This window comes from Taurulus bubalis (assembly GCF_910589615.1).
Source record: "Taurulus bubalis genome assembly, chromosome: 10".
Lineage (NCBI taxonomy): Eukaryota > Metazoa > Chordata > Actinopteri > Perciformes > Cottidae > Taurulus > Taurulus bubalis.
This window is the reverse complement of record NC_136598.1, coordinates 14,364,484-14,379,322: the sequence shown is the minus strand read 5'-3', so window position 1 is coordinate 14,379,322 and position 14,839 is coordinate 14,364,484. Positions and strand designations below refer to the sequence as shown.

The following is a 14,839-nucleotide window of genomic DNA, read 5'->3' as shown; positions in this document are numbered from 1 at the left end:
AACTCTCCCATCCAGCACTTAACCTGACACCTTGAGTTGTTCTAACATGTGTTACACCTGTGTGTACAGCCAGTGACTCAAGAAACCACTAGGGGGCAACATCAAGTCACACTGACATGTATACAGCTTGTTTTGACAGCAAAAGCAACATCTACATAGTACACTTTAATTGCATACGTACAAACACTCATACATGTAACCGGCATTGGTAACTAGAGTTTACATTTTGTTCTGGTAGGGTTTTTTTGAGGAGGAAGAGAGCAAAGAGTTCATCTACAAAGAGCCAAAGCTGACGGGGCTGTCGGAAATCTCCCAGAGATTACTCAAACTCTACTCTGACAAGTTTGGAGCCGATAATGTCAAGATGATCCAGGACTCCAATAAGGTTGGAGGCCGGTTTAAGTTACTTATAAGACAATCAAATTTAATAATTTGCCGAGCTGTTATTATTACCACTTATTGGTGAATTTGTGGACGTTCACTATTGGTTGCTTAACATTCTTTAAAAACAGGTAAATCCTAAAGACCTGGACCCCAAGTTTGCGTACATTCAGGTAACGTACGTGGTGCACTACTTTGACGAGAAAGAACAGCAGGACAAAAGGACTGATTTTGAGAGACATCACAACATCAACCGCTTCGTATTTGAGACGCCGTTCACTCTCTCTGGAAAGAAACATGGAGACGTGGAGGAGCAGTGCAAGAGGCGCACCATACTGACCAGTAAGTATTCGTTTGCCACTTTATCCCCTGTCAAAAAGAACACATGTCTTTACAATTTCTGCCCTTAAAACCGAGGGAACTAAAACATGGAGTTGGTCTGACCAGTGGGCTGTTGTTTCTCTCTCAACAGCCAGTTCCAGCTTCCCCTACCTAAAGAAGCGTATCCAGGTGGTGGAGCAGCAGAGCACAGAAATGAACCCCATTGAGGTAGCCATCGATGAGATGTCCCGTAAAGTCTCTGAACTCAACCAGCTCTGCAATATGGAGGAGGTGGACATGATCCGGCTGCAGCTGAAACTGCAGGGCAGTGTCAGTGTCAAGGTGGGGATTCCTCCAAAAAATACAGATTTGTGGTTAAAACCGTTTGCTTTGCTTTGTCTCAGCTGATCATCCCCTTTCCAGGTGAATGCAGGGCCGATGGCCTATGCCAGAGCGTTTTTAGAAGAGAAGAATGCCAAGAAATACCCAGACAACCAGGTCAAATTGCTCAAAGAGATCTTCAGGTAGGACATTTAAAGAAATTTTAAAAGCACTATTCAGTGCTAAGAATTGGATTTTGTTCTTAGCATTACATTGTAGAAATGGCCCTCAAAAATTACTTAAATTCAACACCTTATAAGAAGAGCAAAATAGGTGTATTACCACAAATTTGCATTCACTTGTTCTCCAGTGTTTAATAGTGCACACACATCATACTTATTCATTTAACATGTTTGTATAGTCTTGAATGCTGTTTTAGAGCTAAATCTGTTTTAGGTGCGAGTAAACTCAAATCAACACAAAATAATTGTTACAGTGTAACACACTTAGCCAGATGATAAAAGGCCAAGATGAAGGGTACACTTGACAGCACTAATAGTGACTGTCTTACATGTGAATTAAAGGGGAATAAATATTGCAAACAATTCAGAAAACCCATCATGATCAGTTCCTTTTTGAGTTATTTGATTATATTGATACATGATATGATCATAATTGATTTGCACATTAGGATTTATAAATGCAACAATCTTTTTCAAAGTGTAAATAGCACCCATTAGAGCCTTTTGTCAATGTTACTTCTTGAAAATAAAAAAACATACCCAGATCATTAAAAGTCAGGTTCAATGGCATGATTAATAATCAGTAAAACTTTGTTTTCCCCCTGCAGGCAGTTTGCAGAAGCCTGCGGTCAGGCTTTGGACGTGAATGAGCGTCTGATCAAGGAGGACCAGCTGGAGTACCAGGAGGAGATGAGAGCTCACTACCGGGACATGCTGACTGAGCTGTCTGGCATCATGAATGAACAGGTCTCACTATGCAATGACCAATGAGTGTCCAGACTTATGTTACTACCACATTGTTGCTTGTTTTCCATATGGCATAATGAGCATCATCATTCTCATGTGTATCAGCTTCTGTTTTTACTTCATGGTTTCATCTACTTCTTTTCCAACTTTTTTTCATTACAGCTTCAAAAAAGTGTTCTTGCTGCCAGTACCACCTCTCTCTCTAACAGCTTTCTGTCCACTCTTTCTAAGACCGGTATGTCATGTCATCACATTCCTTCATAAAACACTCTCCTGTCACCTTGCTACTTGCTTAAACCACTCTATCTTTCTCCCATATGTCAGCCAATCTATCCAAGAGCCAAACTGCTAGTCTCAATACTTGACCGCCTTTTGAATTTTCCTGTACCAATGCAAGCTTTTTATTCTTGCTCTTGTCCAGATTCCTCACACAAGACAACCAGGAACGGAACGGCACAGCGCCTACTGAATGGTCACTAGACTCAAGTAATCCTTTTTGCCTGGGAGGACATTTATTCTTCCCAGAAATGGCTTTGGAGTGCCAGTTCGAGCCTCAAAAGTGGCTCATTTGCTTGCTTCTGACTGTAGTTGTTTCCTGCTGCAAGAAGCAGCAGGCTAGTGGAACTGTGACTGGTGGAGTGTAGAGAAAACAAGGGAAGAAGTGTGTAGACCGTGGTCGTGATAGTCTGTAGTCCTGTCGTTGAACGTTGACTATCTACAGTAGAGGCCAGGCTGCTGGACTGTTAGCTACCGTTTGTTTTGGTTTTAGAGACTCAATCCATGCGCGTCATGGATTCCCCTGCCAACTGATTCATCAGCTTACATACTGACATACACACTCACAAACAAGTATACACAGTGCACATGTTCACATATACATGCACACAACCACCCAACATGCGCCTTCTGTCCACAACCCAGTCCCTTTAGAGAACAGTGACCTTACTGAGCTCGAGGTGCGTTCAGCTGTTGATCTAACACATAGCGCCCTGGTGCGTTTTGATCACCATTTTTACATTTTTTCTGTGGAATATCATTGTACTTCAAGCTATCTCAAGAGATCTTTTAAGATGACTAATGTGAAGAAATAATTGGATTACAGGTTTTTTAACTAACGAAGCATCTGAAGAGTTGAACGCACCTCCAGTTCTTGTTTGAATGTAGAGCAGCTCCACATTGCTACTTTGTATCCTTGCTAACGTTCTGGAAATATCAGCTTGCCAATTTTCAAGTGGAAACAAAAAAAAAAGTATGTTTTGTAACATTTTTATGATTGAAATTGCATTGTTACTGTTATTATTTCCTGTACTGTTTTGAATTGTAAATAAGAAATATTAATATTTAAAACGTTTGAAATGTTTGTTTTTTTATAAAATATACAATATATAAATATTTGTTTAGCTGAATTCAAAAAAAGAACAACAACTAAAGTTTTATGTATAACATTTAAATAAAATTTTGTTAATGTCCAAAATCCATGATTATACTACATAATGTTCCACTTCATCCACATGTCAGTGTACTATTGTTTCATACCTTACATTCAGATCACCCTTCCTCCCACTATAGCTCATGTTGCTCACTATGTTAATTGCATTAATCCAGATGTAAATGGGGTAAAATAGCTTTCTAAAATGAAATTGTGCCTTGGCTGCAGCTGTGCACAGCAACACTCATTTCTGTCTATTGAGCGAGCCTGAGACCAGAGCGCAGCTAATTATAGATAAGTGTGAGGCCTTTCACCTGCACAACAAATGTGATGGAAATGTGTTAAATTGCAAAGACTTTTTGCCGAGGTCCATGAGATAATGGACAGCAGCTGTTTTAACGTTTATATCCAGCAGCTATTAATACCCATTGTATTGTTTCTAATTTTAACGTAGTAGTGGAGTTTGAACCACCATTATGAAACTATACAGTACATTTCCAGCGTTCACACCTTTAGTTATGAGTTGGACTCTGTTGCCTGTTTTCCTTCTTTTTTTTGTGTAACTTGGTACTTAGCGGAGAAAGCCCAATGCAAGAGAAGAAAAGGCTCTGCTGCATCAAAGCATCCAGATAAAAGAGATCGGGTTGTTTTAACCGGTAGAAAGACATTCAGCTTTAGGTCAACCTTTCATGTCATCTCCGTTCATCACAATGACTCAGGGCCAGTGCTTTAAGGCATGTCCACTGTTAAATATGTGCGTGCATTGTGCCAAAATATTTTTTCTTTGCTTATCAATTGTTCTGTAGAAACTACTCGGGAAGGGTTACTTTACTGTACAGTAACAAATGCCTCAAATGAAGGGATAGCAAAAGCAACTATGCTTTGTTTTGGATCATTGATTTATTTTCCAAAGGCAGTTGCCAAATAAATCCAAATCCGACAGTTTTTTAAATTTATTTTTTATTTATAGAGTCTGAAGGCTCTGATCATCACTGCTACAAGTCTGTCTGTTGTTTTGGTGTCTCTGTTTCAGACCGTCTACGTGATGTTTACCCAGAGGCTCTGGTTTCCTTTGTGCTTTGCATCTTCATTGTTGACTCCATATCTCACCATCACTATATTGACATCTTTTTTTAATAATATGTGGGCAACTAAAATGCCGTCTGGATATAGGAATTAGTAAAGAGAATGATTTTTGTTTAGTTGATAGCAGGGAGCAATTTTTTTAATTAGAGGTGCTTCTTTTCATTCACTTAAATATAAGTAGTATCGTAAGAAACCGTTATGATAAAATGTATTGTGAGAAGACATCATGTACAAAACTTGTGCTTGGGGTTTCAATGAAAGTGAAATGACTGACAGTTCTCCATGGGATCGGGTTTCACTTTTTTCCAATAGTTGGGTGTAATTACTGACCACGCCGAGAGCGAGCAGCAGAGTGGTTGTTTACTTATTGATGCTAAGCTTGGGGTTGTGGCAATGTGCATACAAAGAGATTAAGTGGCCCTGAACATACAGCGGGTGGTAAAAGACAGCATGCAGTCCTCTGTGTCTCATCTGTCTTTTTCTATCTCTGCCTGGCGAGACGGCTGAAACATTTCTACGTCTGTCTCTTCATTCTCGCTCTGCAGTCACCAACACATTCTCACCCAAATAATGCAACTTGGGCAGTGGCAATACGTTGCACACCTGAGGTGCAGCAGATAGAGTTTCTTTTCCACAAACTAATTTCCTTCCAGACGCTCAGTATTTCTCCCCGCCTCTGTCTCGTCTCCCTCGCCTCCCTCCCTCTCTGTAGCCTATTTTGTGAACCAGAAAGAGGGGCATGATTGGGTTTCTCTCCTCCACAGAGCGGCCTGTCTCCCTCCCAGTGGCCTACACTCTAGCGGGTCAGGTTGCTCTGAGCCAGCAACATTCAGTCCAGGTCACTGACGACAAACAGTCTCAAACCTGCCACCTGGTAGCCATCGGCTCATCGGACAATATTTCCTATTTGCATATTATTTTAATGTATTTGGGCAGTGTTAAACATCTTTTCATGTTGCAGTCAGACCAGCTAAGCTACAGGTGTGCTCAGAGGCTGTCTGCTCTATTCATCATGGGTTACAGCCTATGTCCACATGAGCTCCACTGGAGCACCTGGCTGTACAATCTCAGCTGTGGAAGCCCCTTTGAGTGGAATTATCTGTAATTTTCTTCTTTGTGTGCAGCATGCCTATTTGATGTCTGTTGCAGTGATTCCTTCTCTTATTATTTATCAAGCATCTGTTTTGTTTTCATGTGGGTTTTTTTTTTCTTCAAAGCTCTCCGTCATCATTGGGTGGACTGCCAAACCTCCTGCCATCAATTAACATGCATATTCACGAGACAGAGGAACGAATATTCAGTCAACTTGAATTAGAGGCCAACCCACCCGTGTCTCCAATTCCTGTCTTCTGAGGGAAATGTCAAAAATATCACTCTGCAAAGACATAAATCAAATCTATACGTATAACTATAAATAGTTTTAAACCATTACATTCAAAACGTAAGAAATAAAATACTGAAAAGTTTTTATTTTTCCGTCCTATATTTATCTTTGCTGAAGGATGTAATTCTTATTTTAGAGGGAGGTTATAGTATCCCGACAGATACATGGGCATTACAAGAGGAAGAGCAAGGTGGCCAGAAAAATCTGATCTTGCCCATCTTCTCTTGAGCTAAAACATGGAGGTGCACATGTTCTAGGGCCAAGACGTTGTCATAAACTCTCACTATTTCAGACACCCTGCAGTTATAGGTCTCCCGCCATTCAAGCTCTTGCAGTGCACATTTCATTTCCGACCCCTGCTTAGTTTTCCTGAAACTGGACGCCGGGGCTGATTAATAAAACATCCTTTGTGTGCTGCTGGCTGATCACCGGAGCCCTTTCAGCTGTATAAGTGGTGAAAGGCGACATAATCTCCCCAGAACAAGACCTGGACTGAGATTGAGGCAAACGCAACCGAGAAAGGCACACAGCGGTAAGACCGCAAAAGCTTTGACGAGCAGCATGTTAAAACCGCAGCAGCACGGCGAGCTTCTCCTGCACGACTCCTCGCCGGTTTTTGGGAAGCCGTGGTACTGGCAGCGCAGCGGCAGCACCATGGAGAGCACCCGCGGCCTGGCGGAGGTTATCATGGAGATGCGCGATGAAATCAATAAACTGGAGGCGGAGAACCGAGAGCTACGGGGGGACCACGGGCAGCGGGCCCCCGAGGCGATGCGAGGGGGAGCCAGCCCGGCTCCCTCAGGAGCGGGAGTGGAGGAAAACACTTATGTGAACCTGAGGCGAAATGCGTCTGCGCCAGTCCTGGAGGGCCAATATAAAGGTAAGATGTCCGGTTACAGCACAGCTGTGTATTCAAGATATTAAACTAGTATTACAATATAGGCCACACCACAATACAACACACGAAAGTGGGCTGTTTGTGTGTGAAGTGATTTAAAAAGAAATATAATATGATACTTTGTTTGTCATTTAATACAGCAAGTATTTGAATGATGCACTTCAACGATTTTAGCATCACACTGTAATTAAGTTGGAGGTTTCTTAAGAGACAAATTAAATGAGAGAATACTTCAAATCGAAGAGCACGTTAAGAGTCGAGATGTTAGTATTTTGTATTGGTCAAGCTACACAAACACAAGAGCATATAAGTCCATTTGACATGTTTATAACACAATTCAACCATAACTATTAACATAAACCATAAATATGACTCGAGGACGCGAAAGTGACTCGAGAGAGAGAGAGAGACATGATTAGCGCACCTTTCTGGAAAGCTTCTGGAAGCTTTCTGCAAAACATTTGGATTTTTTTTTTCAACTGAGGTTAAAGAGGTTTAATGAAACATTGTAACATAAGTGCACTTTCTATTCACAACATGTGAGAAAGTAACAGAAAATCATGTGTTTATTTGAAGACCTAGAGTGATATTTTTGTTTTAATTGCTGTAGAAAGATAACATGACATTTTGATTTCAACATAAAAAAATGTCCTTAGTGTTTTCTTTTCATATCCATCTCCATAATGGGGAAATTAATCCAATCTCATGCATTTCATGGTATTTCACAGAGAACGCCGTCATGACTGTCCGAAGATACTCTATAAGCTCCAGTCTGTCTGGTGTGATTATGACAGAGGGGAGGACTGACAGAGCACAGCCCAGTGACTCTGGTTGGGAAAGACTACATGAACAGATCCAGCATGGTAATGGTATCTTTTGTAACTCAGCTGGAGGAGAAATGGGAAAAGTAACGAACAGGCACTCCCTGCAGGAATATGTAGACAAAAACAGGTACAGACTGGCCTGTCTACTATGTAAAGATATGTTGCATAAATCTATTTCTAAGTTGCAGCTTTGTAGCCATATAACCTGTGATGTCTTTGATCTTTCAGGGCCAAGGTAAAAACTGTCACGTTTCTTCTACCTGTGGATGACATTTACACCAATCGGCCAGTTCTGGCCAAACTGGGGCCTAAAATCACTGAGCTGTCTTCTATAACCGAGACAGATTCCTGATAAGCAGAACTTTTGAAGACTTGACCACATGAAATAAGCCTTGAAACAGACAACTTAATGAGTGAGCCTGCAGACTGATTTGATCACACCTGACCACACAAACAGAAGACTCTGGTTACAGGTGTTGTTTTCATCAGACCATCGCAATCCAGGCCCGGTTAGCGGTGATGTGACACAGGGCCCTCTGCGGAGAGGATCAGATGTCTGGACTCCTCTCTTGACCTGGGGTGTCGTTTCGGAGTGAGACCCACACCTGCAGGTGATGGCCATTTTACGGACTGTTGTGGTCACTGACTCCGGCCTCGTGAGCAACATCAGACTCATTAGATATTTATCTTTTCACGAAGGCAACTGTAAAGGCTAGTCAAGGGGCCATGTGTGCCTCTAAACATGTGGCTTCTTGACAGTGTTTTTAAACTGGAGAGTATTTTTTTAGAGCACATCACACATCGTAGTCTCTGCTTTCATGTATGAAAGGCTCCTTGTAAATAAACCAGTGTTTTGTATACTATTATGAAAATTAATGTAAGGCACCTTCAATAGTCATTATAAACTGTTACTGCGCAAACAAATTCCACTCAAGGTCTCTTGAAGTTCACATTTGTTGTCTCAGTATTTTGGCATTAGCTGAAATGTCCATGCTTCAAATTAGGGCTGTCACGATATCATTTGTTCACTATTCCCGATAATGATAACATCACGATATCTATAGAAAATTTGAAAAAAAAAAAATTGCTGTCAGTCAAATTCATTTGAAACTTTGTTTATTGTGCGTTTGCCTCTTTTTTTAGCAAACGAATAACTTGTTCAGGGGGGTGGCGAGAGAGTCTGTTACCATACCTGTACAAACGCCTGATTTAAGAGGCCCTGGATTTTTGTGTTTACATAATGTGTATTCACATGATATATTTAAATATCACGGTTATCATTGATATCTGTATATTGCAACACCCGTATTTCAAATAAACCTGCAGAATTTGTTGGTTTAAAAGCACCAGGCAAACAAGGGAGCGTGTTGACTCTTCACTATGTTGCATGCAAACAAATTAGTATTATATAATATAAACTGAATGTGTACCTTCTGTGCTCATCGGAATATTAGTCCATCACTGACAGAGAAAATGCATTTATTATTTAGTATGTCAGACATTGTATCGCACATTCACTCAAGGGACTATTAAGCTATAATACACAGTGAGAATAAATGATGCCATCTACAAAAAAACTCTTTTGGCAATGTCTGGTGTTCAAGAGCAATGACACTTGTTAAATACACTGCACCATGGTTGAATCATTTATAGTCAAGTGAGTGAGAGGGAATACGATTGATATACAGCTAATAAAGTCTGCAGAGCATCAAAAAGCAAACAATTGGCAATTAGAAGTCTTTGTTACCCAATTTAAAACAGACAGGAGTTCCTCCCAGAGTCTGTAGCATGTGATCATAGCCCGAGTGTTTGCAAAACTCAAAGAAATATTCTTCGAACTGCCTCAAGACAACCTTTGACAAATTGTACCTAGGAGCTTGCAGGTTTCTTTTTTCCTAACAGCATTGTAATTTCATCCTTAAATACTTCATATGAAAAGTTTCTTGTTTTTGTGGTTATGATAACAAAAAAACTGTCGATGTGGAAAACTGTTTAGATGCCCACTGATGTCATGACGGCGGTCCATGGTACCAGCATCAATGTTAGCTAAGACAAGTGTGTCAAACATGAGAGCCCAACAGTAGCAGCTCACACAGAGTACAAGGCACAGTGGAACAAACTGTGGCCAAATACACAAAGCAGCACTGTAGTCATATGCAAACACAAATACTTTATTCCTTGAAGAAATGTGTTCACTCAAAAATAGGTATCCCATGATTCATATGTATATTTGTAGAAATAATAAAACATATCTGATCATAACACACAACGCATGAGCGCATACCGTACACACAGGGAGAGGGTTCAGTTTATTTTGACCAAATACCGCACAGTGTGCTTAGGTCCTTCAGCACAAAATTAGGTTAATCAAATTGCAGAAATATGTTATAAACAATTTCATCACTGCAGTTTCTTCAAACCATGGTTGCTGCGGCATCCCATTCATAAATATTTAAGTGTAAGAATCTGTAACTATCAAGCAACCCAGGAATGTTTTCGAACCAGAAGATTGTAGCTTCCGTATTTAAGAATGACATTTATATATTGTATTTTATTTAATGAGACTCTTAGAAGTCCAGGTTGTCTATTATTGTAAAAATGGTTCCGATGCTCAGAAAACTACATGAAAAACTAAAATGAAAATGTTAAATTTCCTTTAAAGTTTTTCCTCATTGGATCTTCAATTACATAGCCAGCCACATTGTCACTCTGAACCCTCATGCCTCCATCTGGTAAAGGACTTCAACATTAAGTAAAGTCTAGGTTTAAACCAAGTCAACCCCAATTTTCTTCAAAATATTCTGAAAAGGCATTTGACGAGATGATTCACCAGACTAACAAACTGACAAAATGCACTTTGGGCGGACTGGTGGAGAAAACGTAGGTCTTGTTCAAGCAGTCTGTTTAGACCGTTACATTTTCCTAATACAGTAGACAAAAAAAGTCTTTTCCCCGATGGATCATAGGTCGTTCATGGTGTGTTGACTATGAAATACTGGCCTTAGGTAGGAAGCACCAACAAGATGAACCTCACGCGTGTGTTCATGTTCTGGTGGGTTTCAGGTTCGTAATGAGGTCTGCAGAGCCCTCATGTCCCGCAGCAGCCTCAGGTTCCCCTTGCTTCTGTCTCCTGGTCTCACTTTGACTGGTGCAGCAGAGCGACCTCTAGTGGACATTGTGGAAGTCACCCTCGCCTCACTGCCGCTGTTCCGTCTGGAATTCGCTTCCTTTCTTAACTTCTTTATCTAGCAGAGAGATGAATAAAAAGGAGGGAAAACTAAATCTTACTTTTTCAATTTAGGTTTGTGTAAACTGAATTGTTTCTGTGTAAAAAAACGTACGTGTAACTTGTGTTTGTAGAGCGTATTGATCTGTTCTCCTTTCCTCTCCATTTTCAGCAGCAGCCTCTCCTGCTCCCTCTGAAGTTCTTTTCTCTCCTGGTCTGAGACACTGGCCTCCACCTGCCTCATCAACTCGTCCTGCTCCCTGCAACACAAAACAGAGACTAAAATCCAACACTATTCTAAGTAAGCCATTCCTTATAGCGCTCATACGCAGCCACACTCACAAGCTTATGAGTCTTTGCTCCTCCTGGAGTGTTTGCAGCAGCTCTGACAGCTCTTCCCCACTAGCGGAGGAGGAGGAGGACGAGGAGCCGTCTGAATGCCTGCGACATCCTGTCTCATAGCTGTTTGCGTTGTTCGAGAGGACGCGGCTGTTGCAGAGGTGTGGCTGGTGTCGCTTCAGAAGGGACAAAACTGACTGGACGTTTGCTCGGACTGAGTGGCTGCAGCCGACTGACTGAAAGTTAGGAGAGTTGAATAGAGAGACGGCGTTAGGAAGGTGCAGCATTAAATTAATATAATTTTTATTCCAACACTAAATCCACATATGTACGTGTGCCCATAATACCGTTCCAGCAACAAAAGGTACATCTCTGAGGCTCAGTCTATAGTGTGGCTCTGTGAAAGACGCCTGCTGTGGTGAAGATTTCTGGAAAGAGAAAATCAACATAAACAATAGTAAGATCCACAGGAAAATGTAGATTTGTGAGTATGAAGTAAACCTACAGCTAAGGATTGTTTTTTTTATTATCGGTTAATCTATCAAAAGGCTTGATTATATTATTTACTGTAAAACATATTTAAACAATTAGTTTTTCACATTCAAAATATATACAAAAAAAAAAAATTAAACTTATTAAAAAGTATGGTGCTTTTTTGAGGAAATAAAGGTAGAGGAAATGCAACTTCCATATATATATTTTTTTTTACCATCTTAAAAATGTATCAAGATATTTAAACACGTGCACTTAATTCCTTCCTTCTTTATTCAATGTGACATTAGGAGATGTGCTAACACTGTAGAGAAACTCTCGACTTTAATCGCCTTGTCACATTTGTTCAAAGAGGGGAAGAAGCATTCTCAAACTGTAGTAAAAGCTTTGAACTGTAGAGTTCTTTACCTTTGAATAAGACTTCTTCTCTTTGGACTTTCTGCTGGACAGGCAAGGAGACACCGACTGCAGCAGTATCCTATTGGTCTCCAAACCAGTCTGCAGCTGAGGAACGCAAACACACACACACACAACATTATTTTGAGTTTTAAGTTTATTTTGAGTGTGGGGAAATTTCAAAATGTACATTTAGCATAAACAAATGCAGTATGTAAAACAGTAGCCTGCACTTCCTTTCAAGTATAGCAAACATCACAACTGTCAATAGTGGTGATTGAAGCTAAAGAGAAATACAAATCAAATCCTTGTTACCTGATTGGCCTTATCCTGGACCAGCTTTCTCTGGTGCTCCTCCTCCTGTAGTTTCATCTCCAGCTGCCGAATCTTCATCTGACATAATAAAACATGTACAATCATCTTATTGGTATAATAATAATACAATTGATTTTTTTCCCTCTGGTCCCTGCCCACAATCTTTTCAACATCATCCTGGCGTGAAGTGAGACAACGCCCACACGTGTGATTTCTGAACTAATCTGGAGAACCAGAGCAAACTCAGTGTCTTTCGACCTACAGCACTTGGTTTGGGATTATTTAGAACAAATCAATTTCTCCCAAATTACAAGTAGTTTAACCAAAAATTAACTTTTCCCCTCTCAGATTGGGCTGTGTCCTTGTCTGTACCTCTGCATTGTTTTGTGTGCGTGTCAGCCGAAAATATTCCCGCTCCAATCGCTCCAGCTTCTCCAACTGGGCATGCTCAAACACTGTGTCCCACTGTTGATCAGCTGACCTGGTCGTCTCCATGGAAACCTGAAAGATTAGACAACAATTAATAAAGTTCTACAAATCTACTCACTCACACATCGGAGGCCTTTATCTTTTGCCGTTCTTTGGGCCTCGGGAACACAAACCTGCTGTTTGAGCAGGCTGGTCCTGTCTGCCTTGGCACTGCGCAGCATCCTCCTCATGTGGTCCAGCTGTCGCTCCAGCTTCACACAGCGAGACTCGGCAGCAGCCAGATGAGTGATCAACACTGGAGAACAATGAGACACCATGAGCTATAAGGAATAGCAGGGAGGAATAAATAAGTTATAATATGATATTCATGCACCCACCTTGATTGCAGTTGGACTGCCCACTTATTTCTCTTTCTGGGTCTCTGGGATCTTTTAAGAGTCTCTGTGTGACTTCATCAGTCTGCAGATGTGTGTATGATGTGGCGTTTTTCCCCACAGTGTGCAGACTGCGCTTCACATGTCCTTTCTCCAACTCCAATATCCTGATCTTCTCCTGGAGGTTCCTCAAGGCAGATAAGATCTCTACACGAACACGACACACGGATTGGGAGGATTGAACATATTTAGGGCATGAATTAAGTCGTGGAGTAAAAATATATGATTTTTAAGGTTTGGATGGAAAAACTGGAGGGCAGGATGGGAAGAGAGGGAGGACACTAAGAAAGAATGGATACATGTCGGTGCAAGTGAGACGTTCATGTAGTGCGGCATCATGTTGCACATGCTGTTGCCATGGAGCGCTGAAACACCACAATACCTGAATGGAAACTTTGACAGGGGAAAAACAAAGCACAAACATGAATGCAGACATTGAATAAAGTTACCTGCACTGCTGGTCTCTGGGAATGCCTTACTGGGAGATGAGGAGCGACAAGACTGTTGTGAGCGTGTTTGGGGGGTGTGATGCAAAAGTGTGTTGATGAAGGGACGGTGAGAAGGGTAGTCTTTGTAAGATGGGAGAGAAAGGCTGTCAGATACCACTCCACTGGGTGCTGGTGGTGGACAGAGCTTCTGCAGAGAAACAGGGCTAAATGTTGACCAGCATCCACTAAAGTATATATTTAATATATGAGTATGACAGTAATAGTAGCCATCGCATCACGATCAATACAAGTGCAAATATGAAGTTATGAGCTACAACCTTAGATTGCATGAGTCATGTCCAACACAAGTCACAAATAACGTTAACACATGAAGGTACAACTTCTCCAGGTCTGCAACATCAGCTGAACTGAGTTGTAGCAACTGCTGCCAGGCAGCTTTCCTTGTCGTCCAGCTCACTCTATCGCCACCATGAGCAGTGGCGAACAGACCTGACTAGATATAATGTTAGTAATTTAAGGTTAAAGCTACCTTCTGCTGCGTAGCGTCAGCACCGGGTGTTTTTGACAGCGTCTCCATTGAAATGAAGCCAATCCAGTCCACGCCGCCTGTGCTGAGAAGTAGTTAAATTATGGAAAATACGTTAATGATAGTTAAAAGTGAAATAACAGTCAAAACCGTTTTTAATTCCTGATTGACAGCCTGCTAGCTACGACTGTGGCTGCCACCGCCGCTAATGTAGGTCATGAAAAGAAAACATCACTTGACAAGCAGCACAATCCAGGATTTCTGAGGGGTTTGAATGATATTAACACCAGAGTAGCTCGCCCGGCGCGGCACAGATACACGTGAAGCGTTCTGGTAGAGGCAGCCGAACCGGCGTCATTGGAAAAATAAAACAAGCGCACGCCGTTTTCTTACCGGAAGTGTAGTTTTTCTTCCGTGATTATTCCGGTGTTTAGAATCCTGCTGTTTCATAATAAAACTACAACAACTGTGAGCCATCTGTGAGAGGCGGGGAGAGAGGGTTTGCAAGACTTGCCGGGAGTTTTCTGGCACGTTTACCAGTTATTGAACTCAAGAGGAGGTGGGTTGTAGTTATATGGTTGTAGCTCGTAGTATACACTA

General features: G+C 41.3%; 3 protein-coding genes across 3 annotated transcripts in view; 2 read left to right on the top strand and 1 right to left on the bottom strand.

The window, feature by feature from the left end:
• dock10 (dedicator of cytokinesis 10) overlaps nt 1-3,432 on the top strand; it is a gene marked incomplete at its 5' end in the record, with an annotated part of 58,137 nt that extends 54,705 nt beyond the window's left edge. The window contains 7 exons of the mRNA XM_079225179.1: nt 239-385; nt 513-723; nt 854-1,044; nt 1,126-1,226; nt 1,874-2,012; nt 2,175-2,247; nt 2,434-3,432. Coding sequence (XP_079081305.1) covers nt 239-385; nt 513-723; nt 854-1,044; nt 1,126-1,226; nt 1,874-2,012; nt 2,175-2,247; nt 2,434-2,492 — 921 coding nt within the window. The 3' untranslated portion in view covers nt 2,493-3,432. The remainder of the gene's footprint in view (nt 1-238; nt 386-512; nt 724-853; nt 1,045-1,125; nt 1,227-1,873; nt 2,013-2,174; nt 2,248-2,433) is intronic.
• A 3,040-nt stretch (nt 3,433-6,472) lies between these two features.
• Nucleotides 6,473-7,985, top strand: LOC306742194 (uncharacterized protein; the record flags this gene model as incomplete). The annotated part of the gene is made up of 3 exons (XM_079224536.1): nt 6,473-6,791; nt 7,538-7,760; nt 7,862-7,985. The coding sequence occupies 3 exons, from the start codon at nt 6,473-6,475 to the stop codon at nt 7,983-7,985; spliced, it is 666 nt and encodes a 221-aa protein (XP_079080662.1).
• A 2,357-nt stretch (nt 7,986-10,342) lies between these two features.
• cep57 (centrosomal protein 57) lies at nt 10,343-14,290 on the bottom strand (the record flags this gene model as incomplete). The annotated part of the gene is made up of 11 exons (XM_079225036.1): nt 10,343-10,878; nt 10,975-11,119; nt 11,202-11,434; nt 11,546-11,626; nt 12,099-12,194; nt 12,402-12,479; nt 12,774-12,902; nt 13,004-13,125; nt 13,208-13,411; nt 13,714-13,900; nt 14,243-14,290. 11 exons carry the CDS (start codon nt 14,288-14,290, stop codon nt 10,693-10,695), a joined length of 1,509 nt encoding a protein of 502 aa, XP_079081162.1. The 3' UTR covers nt 10,343-10,692.
• Between the last annotated feature and the right edge of the window lie 549 nt (nt 14,291-14,839).